The sequence below is a fragment of the Leptopilina heterotoma genome, unplaced genomic scaffold (assembly GCF_015476425.1).
Source record: "Leptopilina heterotoma isolate Lh14 unplaced genomic scaffold, ASM1547642v1 Lhet_177, whole genome shotgun sequence".
Taxonomy (NCBI): Eukaryota; Metazoa; Arthropoda; class Insecta; order Hymenoptera; family Figitidae; genus Leptopilina; species Leptopilina heterotoma.
In genome coordinates this window covers 240416-249228 of record NW_025110893.1, presented here as the reverse complement: position 1 = coordinate 249228, position 8813 = coordinate 240416, and the positions used below count along the sequence as shown (strand labels likewise).

Sequence of the window (8813 nt, the reverse complement as noted above, 5' to 3'; positions counted from 1 at the left end):
TAATTATAATGAATAAAACCAAATTTTTTTCAGATAAACGTTCTTCGATTTCAAACGTTCTCATAGTTACCATAAAATATTTGCATTCAACTAATTTTTCTTTTCTTTAGAATTCTTTAACTCGAATGTTTCAAGAGAAAAGTAATCGCGGTAATAAAAAATCATTCAGCGCAACGTCTCATGAATACTTTTTACTAAGAAGTAAATGCTGTAAATGGCATCTGCCTAGACATTCTGGACCTGGCTTTTTTGACTTTTACGTCTTAGATAGAGTCCTTTGAAGTTTTTCAAAATATTTCATTGATTTCTAGTTATTAATAAATGAAAGTATCCAATGGAGCGCAAGGCAGATATTTTTTACAATATCACTTTTTAAATAAAGTTAATAACTTTAAAAGACATTTATTTTCAAAGTAATTATAATTTTTTACAACAATGTACTGCCGGATTTAAAAAAATTAAAAAAAACTAATAAGCACACCTTCATAAAATGAAATTATTTTTATTATATAAATATTTATTTCTTTTACTTTTCACACTATTAATGTATAAAGTTCTCCAGATGTTGTAGACTTCCCTGCAAAATCACAAAATCTTATGATAATGACGAAAGGTTCAAATAACCCTTATATACTATGTTTAAAATTTCTGTTTAGTTTACAAAAAAATGCCTCACTTACCTATATGTTGAACTTGAAGTTTCTTTTCCAGGAGTAGTTACATATTTAATACTTCATTATCATCAATTGCCCTCATTACTGCAAGTAATCTATCCTTATCGTAAGTAATCTTCCTTTTAAATCTTAAATTTTCTGTCAAATCGTTTTCAGTATGTGCAGTATTAATGATTTCGTCTTTAATTTCCTCGTTTACTTCTCCAAAACTTTCTGGTTCTGATTCCTCACTTATAGAGTATTTTATATGTAACTTTTCTAGTTTCGGTAAACTTGTATCAATACTTTCAACTAAGTTAGGAGATTCAGTTCTATTATCCAAAGGAATTTCTGAATCCATTCTTCTATAATTTTCATTATTATTATAAAATTTTATCTCCGTTTCAGCATCTTGCTCATGTATCACAATATTATTTTCATTGCTTCCTAAATTTTCCAAAGGTAAATTTGTTTCCTCATCACATTCCATCATCTTAATTACAGGACATTCTGAATTAGTGAAAGTGGAATTCAATGCATTTAATCGTTTAAATAAATTCAGCTGTTCAATAAATTTTTCGATATCTCTTATGTTTAAAGAGTCTTTCCAGTGTTCTAAATCATTAAGAGAGACTTTTGAAGTGTTTACATTTTCACCATCAGAGCTGTCCAACCTAAAATAATCAAACATTTAAATTGCATAATTATAATTGTTTCACAAGTACTAATATCATTAAAATTTTTACTTAAAAACAGTTATTTTAATACATTTTAAAGTTCTTAAAGTTGATACACAAAAAAAACAAATTATCGAGTAAATCTGGTAGCACAAATAATTAGAAAAATCATGTATGAAATACATAAAAATTGTTGTGTAAGTATTAGTATCAATGACCGAAAATACTCAATAGCTCCACTATATATACGTTTTCATTAAACAAACATGTTTATATCTTTTACCTATTTTCTAAATTAAGATGAGATATTCTTCTTGTACTTTGCATTGAATGCGATAAATTTAATTGCTTTTTATATACTAATTTCTGTTCTTTGTTTTCGAGAAGTTCTTCAGCGGATTTCAACCTGTTGATTGTTTCCTGCAACTTCTTTTGTGTGTCCTTGTGTTTGGTAATCTCTAAATGTAACTGTTGCTTTAAATGTTTAGTCTCTATAGCCAGCTTTTTATTTAACGTCTATTTTTTTATCAAGTACAATTATTAGTTTAATTTAGAAAGAAATGCAAAAAATTTTAAAAATGAACTGGTGACATTACTTCAACTTAAACATAACTTACATCTATAGTTTTCTCTTGCTGTTCCACTTTATAATTTAAATCTGATAACTTTAATTTCAGACTTTCTCTCTCTTCTAAATTTCGATCTTTACTTAATTGTAATAAGTGTTTATTTTGATCCTGAAATTACAAAGGTTTATAATAGTAGTATATCAGTAATAGGTAAGTATACTATGTTTTGTTTTGATGTACATTTTATAACATGTAGAAAATTGTGCAATGTAAGATGATTACCTATTAGTCTTAAGTACATCAATTTAAAATTTATTTATGATTTACCAATACGTAAAGAATTCAAAATAGTGGATATGGCGGTCGAATATTTTAAAAATCAATCGGAATAATAGATATACCTGAATTAAAAGAATCTTTACTTCCTTCTGCTTCAGTAATTCGCAGTTACTCCTATGTTGACATTTCAACTTTTTATATTTAGACTGCAGTATTCTCAATTCTTCATGATGAGTATTTATTATTCTAGGCAATTCTGCATTAGTTCCCTCATATTTTCTTAATGCTAAATCTTGTCTTCTTTGCAACGTCTTTAAAAGTTTGTTTTCGTTGGACAACTCCTACAAATCAAAATGGACAATAATTACATATTTCTGAATTTAATCTTAATCAATTCTTTTATTCAGGCCTGTGCATAGAATTTTTTTCTAAACCCGTTCCGATCTGATTTTTTCTCACTCTGAGAAAAATAGTATTGAAATGTTAGCAAAATAGTTTTGTTGAACACCTTTTATTAAAATTACTAAAATTTTGTTGACATAACAGAAAAGGTACAAAATAGATTAATGGAATAGCAAAGAACTTCAACGGAAGCTGGTTACTCCAAAGTTTTTCAGGTCGCTGATTACGAAAAACATCAGAAACATAAAAAGACACAAACAGACATAAAACATTTACAGCCTGTTTAATTAAATAATAAAATTAAAGCATTAGAAAACATTAGAAATTTGCGGAATTTGCAAACGCGTGCGACATGAACATAGTGCCAGTAATATGTGCCCACATGGATGAAACTTATGATTAGTGATTTGGATCATTATTGTAGTCAGTAGTATAAAAACTTGGCTTACATTTAAATGATAATGAGCATCTGTTAATCGATTTTGCAAAGTTTTAATGCACATCATTTTTGTGGACACAACTTTTTGCATAAATGAACTCTTAGTACTTTCCCTTAAATGATTAGGCTGCACGTAATATTCACTTCTAGGATTGTACGGACATTCTGAAAACATAATATACATAAACTTAAAAGCAATAACATTCACCATATAGAATGATCCTCAAAATAATATCGTAAAAACTTTAACGACCTCATGACATATTGACATGACATTCACTTATGAACCCAGTAAAAAAATAATTGGGGTAACTTTTATCCCATTAACACCCAAATTCTGTCACGAAGTTTGACACTGCATATAGTTTTTAAACAATGGAAAATTTTAATTTTTTCTAATTTTTCAAATTTGTTTCATCCACAAATAAAAAATTACACTTTAATACAAATGTCATTATGTTATACACTATTGACTATTACACTATTTCACTTCTTATTTTGGAATAGGGAAGAAAAAATGATTTAAATCTACTAAAATTCTTATTTTTAATTAACCGAGACACGACACATAGACAAGGATAATCAGCGACCCCAAAAACCACAGAGTAACGAGTTTCAATGAATTTTGGAGCTTTAAGGTTTGAAAATTATTGTCATCAACATTATAGTCCCTGACACAATTACTTCCTCCTCCTAGTCCCAAACTACTAAAAATTTATATCTCGATCATGGTCAATGGGCATTTCTTAAAAAACTACTCTGACCACTAGCACCAAAAATCGAAAATTCTTAAAATTCAACATTTTTCTTTTATTTTAAGGCAAATTGCTTTAATATTTTTGGGCTCTTCAAAAATACTTCACTCGTCTTTAAAACTTCATCTTTTGGTAAAAAAAAAACTACTGTGATCACTAGCAGGGGCGAATCCAGAAAATATTTTATTTGAAATGTATATGAAATTAAAAGTTAGTTCTTTATGTATATATGCTTACAATTATCATAAACCTTATAAATCACATTTATAATATAATAAATTGTTGAACTTGAAGTATACTTTTTAATGACTTTCTTAATTTTATAAAAAAAACGAAGACTAGTGTTGCTGGTAGGATTATATATTTTTAAAAATTAAATTGTATCTATGTATGTCGAATGTATACAAACCTTTCATCGGTTGTAACTTTTTGTTACATTTGTTACTTGATAAACATGCATCACTTTTAGATAGTTGTGGCTTTTTATCAAATTTTATTCTTTGCTCAGAATTCCCTTCCCTAAAAAACAAATGTCTTATATATTGTAAAGAAATTATTATCATCTCTTTACCTCAAAAAATTAAGTTTATGCGTTGAACAACTCGTGAAATTTATGGCCTTGAAAATTTTCTAGAATTGAACGACTCGCGAGAACTCACTCTACTGGGAGATTTTTGGGTTGCTAATTACAAATTTGGTGTTAATTTTTAGAAATTTAAAATTGCGGATCAAATGTAATGTTGAATTACAATAATGTAAAAAGTAATCGAATTTGACTAAAAACATAATAATTCAGGCTTTTCGGAATTATTAATTATATATGAATATGAAGTCAGTTTTTAAGAATTTTAAATAAGTAATCAAATATTAAATAAAAAAAATAATATTAATTAAATAAAAAAATAATCTAATATTTTAGACATTTTAGACAACAAATTTACAAATATAAAACTTGAAAATTGCATTGACTTGAAAATTGTTTCACATAAAAAAAATTCTATTAATTTTATGTAAAGAATTAATTTCTAAATAAAAAACCACTCAGTATTTGCAATTATCCAATTAATCTTAGATTATTTAGTTTATTGTTCATAATAACTTTTTAATTAATATTTTATCTGAAAGAATTGATTAAGTATACCCGCATAACTTTAAGGAATACTTTTATCACTTGGTTATTGATGTTTAATCAATTTTAGATGCAGAAAGTTTACTTTAATAATTTTAATGTGTAAATTTTAGTATATTAAAGTTTTAAAATAAAGTAATAATTGAGTGTAATAAATATAAACAACATAAAATTTAGAAATAATAGTAATATATTACGAAATAAAAAACTTTCTCTATGCGGGAGAAAAACATTAAATATTTGTTTCCGGTTGCCTAATTTTTTTTAATGAAATTTAAGATTTTAAATTATGATCTGATTTTAGTTAATACGAGTTCTTTTTATACCTTTGCAATCTCATACTTAAACATAGAGTTGGTAATGGAGATTTACTAGTTTTCATTTTTTGATTAATCAACACCATTTCATAAATTTCATGTAAAATTGTACATGCATTTTTGTTCAACACAAAATAATTAAATTAAATTAAATTATTAAAAACTTAATAATAACACATGTTTTGATATAAAACTGACCACCATAAATGTTTTGAAGCGTTGCCATGACAACTGTTCAAACACAACTCTTCGTCAGAGACATATTGATTTCTAAAATGTATAGTTTTTTATTAATTACACTTTTTAAATATTATTTGTGTGCCTTTTTTTAAACATCAGAGTTTTTGCTTTTATTTGTAAAGTATTCAAGAAAAACTTGAAAACGATAAAAAAAATCTAACGAGAAAAAATGACAATAAAAGTACCTATAATCTCTATTTCAGCAAATATTCCTCTTTTTTCATAATTGTTTTGGCGCAAATTTTTGATTATCATTTTTAAAATATTTTAATTTAATGTAATTTGTCCTCAGGAAACAAAAAAAAAAATTTGATTTTAAATTGTATGTCTCATCAGGTGACATAAAATGACAGTATTTTCAGTCCAACTCATAAAGTTTAACTAAGTACAGACTTGCATTTTTAATTTTGTAATAAAAAATTTGCAATAATGGAATTTAATTAATATTTTTTTAAAATATTGTATTCTTTCGAGAAATTTGATAAAAATTGTATTGAAAATAATTGAATTGCTCTAAAGAATTTTATTATTTATGAAAATATAAAATTTTTTAATTTACAAAATAATAAAAAATAGAATGCGTGCGTATCATTTGCTAGTATTGCAATAAAGGGAAAAAACTATATAGTTATTATACATAATTATAGAATTTCTCACTGACAATTTATTATGAGGTATAAAAGTAACGAAACACGCACGTTACATCGCGGGATAGTTCTCGTATCCTATTAATATATTCAATATATTCAAACAAAAATTATTATTCTTATAGGTAAAATAATAATTTATACATATAATTATTTAAAACTGATTCTATTTACATATTTCTCTTAAATATACGACGATATATCTGGAAATAATGGAACGTATTTATATTTACTATCAGGTTCTAAATAATTTCTTTGGCTGCAATTTTCTGGAATAACATGAATAATATTGTTTGTTAGTTCAACAGGTCTTAGTGATCCAAAAAAGTCTGTGACAGGCACGGATGCAGGATCCCTTCTGAACAAGTTTGTTCTTACGCCGACAGTGGAAAGGCAGTAATGTTTAGGACAAACTTTTAACTGTAAAAGAAACAAAGGAATAATTAAAACATTTTGTAGTAGTATGAAGATAATTCATAATTAAATTAAAGTCTTTATACTTACAAATTCACTCAGCATTTTAGAACTCGAAGGTTCTACTTTTTCAAGAAAATCTAGAGCATAATATGTATATCTATCAATAATATAAACTCCAATAGCTGGATCCACGTGATGCTGAAATTAAAATATCTGTATTGAATGTGAACGTGTTTTAAACACATTTATTTAAATGTAGAAAAATATTTACAGATAAAGAATCCTCTCCTACAAGACTAGAAGCCACTGCTAAAATATTCGGAGAATAAAACTTCTCATACATAGAGCTTGCTTGGCAAGTGTCAACAACAAACAAAATTTCGTGATATCTTCTTTTTTGCCACATTTGCTCCAAAGCGTCACTTAATTCTTGACTAGTTATTTCTTCAGAATCTTGAAACTTCAAAAAACCGTTTCCTCCATGCCCTGTTAAATATATAAGGATGTTTGAACCTTCATCCGTGAGTAACTTTTTCGATCTCGGTGTCTCTGGTGACAAACGTCCGGTGAGAAGCCGCACGAAATTTTCAACAGTCACTTCATAGCCTCTGTAGTCTACTTCTACATCGTCTCCATAAACATTGATATGTTGTTTAATGTTATTAAAAACAGTGGCAGGTCTTGGATTTCTTGGATTGCATGCCATATCGTCAGCTATCATTAGAATTATTTGAGAGTCAGGAATTCCTAACCTTTTGACGCTGCGATATATGGAAAGTACATTGGCAACGTGGCGATAATTAAACCAAAAACGCGATGTGTCTACTAATACTGCCCAATTATTAGAATGCCCTGTATTAGAAAAGTTTTCTGTCACCTGGAACATAATATCATTTTTTTAGGGTGGTCCTTAATAGTGGACTCTTCGAATGTCCATCATTCCACCCCCTCATTTTGTTCCAAATAAGAAAATCAAAAAGATTTGTTAATAAAATTCTTTATAAGAATGAAATTTTAAGAAACATTCAATTTAAATAGTTTGGTTAAAATTTTAGATAATAATTGAATACTAAATTAATTTTGAAAAAATTACAGTAACAATATTTCTTCTTATATACTATAAAATAATTATTTTATCTCTCGATCATCTTAAATTATTATAAGAAATAAAGAAATCTTCGATTCCAAGTAATAGATATCTTCATGTTTTATAACAATATTTTTAAAATTGTTTAATTTCAAAAAAGTTTGAATTTGAAATTTTTAAAAATCCAAATTCCTATGGAAAAACAATAATAATAAAATATTTATTTAAAAAAGAAGTTATTGATGTTTTTGAATAATTTTGCAATTAAAGAAATTCGTAAATAAATGTAACAGAACATTTTTTTGAGTAAACTTTTTCATTTATTTTCTAAAAATTCAAAAATTTTCAATTTCATTTTCAATAAAAAGTTGTAATTGACAAATAGAATTTATAAACATTTTTGTCCTTTATTTGTGAAAAACTCTAAATTTTATTAAAACAATTGTAATTAAGAAATAAAAATTGTTTTTTTTCTTATGAAAATTGAAAATTTTCTACAAAAATATTAAGATACAGAATTACTTACTTGTACACAAATTTGTCAATGAAAATTGGAAAACAACACAAGAAAAACTTAGTTTTTGAGATGAACTTTCGAATGGAATAAATAAAAACACGATTAAAATAGGCTTTGTGTAAAATAAAGCATATTAAACTTTATGATTTCTGTGTGGAGAAACGAGAAAAGTGCATTTTCGAACTGATGCATTTAAATGTTTATATGGACAGAAATTCATTGATATATATATTTAATATTTTTACAATTAACTAAATTAATTAATTAAGATTAAATAATCTTTATTAGATGAGTAGTTTTCGAAAAACAAGATTTTTCTGCATTAACTACTTCAAATTGTTTTGAGGTTATTTATCTGTCAAAACAAAATCTGTCCATCAATTCCTAACCATATGAATAAAAAATAAAATATTTTCTTTTACCTGTAAACCATGGGTCCCAAGCAACTTTAAAACGAATATTGCAAGTGAAATAAAATACATATTCCTTCTTGTTTATTTACAATTTGTTTCGAGTACACACACACAACATGTCAACATGGTTTATACTACTCAGGTGTTTCTATATGGATGCAGTAAAGGAGGTTCTACAATGAGTCCAAACGTAAAGGAGCATTCACACCTCTGTATCCTGCCTGCCTGTGGTATGTGCTGGGTTCGACGTAACGTTACGATTTCCGTATCTT

General features: G+C 26.4%; 2 protein-coding genes across 4 annotated transcripts; both read right to left on the bottom strand.

Annotated features, from left to right (window-relative positions):
• Window positions 1–437: 437 nt before the first annotated feature.
• LOC122499847 (lebercilin-like protein) lies at window positions 438–5675 on the bottom strand. 3 transcript variants are annotated; one of them, XM_043608375.1, is made up of 8 exons: window positions 5419–5675; window positions 4184–4293; window positions 3030–3184; window positions 2301–2519; window positions 1948–2067; window positions 1614–1846; window positions 681–1327; window positions 438–577 (listed from the first exon to the last, which is right to left on the bottom strand). In XM_043608375.1, the coding sequence occupies exons 2-7, from the start codon at window positions 4188–4190 to the stop codon at window positions 718–720; spliced, it is 1344 nt and encodes a 447-aa protein (XP_043464310.1). In that variant the 5' UTR covers window positions 4191–4293; window positions 5419–5675; the 3' UTR covers window positions 438–577; window positions 681–717. The 3 variants fall into 3 exon arrangements, with proteins under 3 accessions (XP_043464310.1, XP_043464309.1, XP_043464311.1); XM_043608374.1 differs by lacking the exon at window positions 5419–5675 and adding an exon at window positions 5230–5412; XM_043608376.1 differs by lacking the exons at window positions 4184–4293; window positions 5419–5675 and adding an exon at window positions 5230–5312.
• Window positions 5676–5968: 293 nt separating this feature from the next.
• On the bottom strand, window positions 5969–8700 carry LOC122499846 (putative GPI-anchor transamidase). The gene is made up of 4 exons (XM_043608373.1): window positions 8551–8700; window positions 6796–7401; window positions 6612–6722; window positions 5969–6527 (listed from the first exon to the last, which is right to left on the bottom strand). Exons 1-4 carry the CDS (start codon window positions 8608–8610, stop codon window positions 6291–6293), a joined length of 1014 nt encoding a protein of 337 aa, XP_043464308.1. The 5' UTR covers window positions 8611–8700; the 3' UTR covers window positions 5969–6290.
• Window positions 8701–8813: the final 113 nt, after the last annotated feature.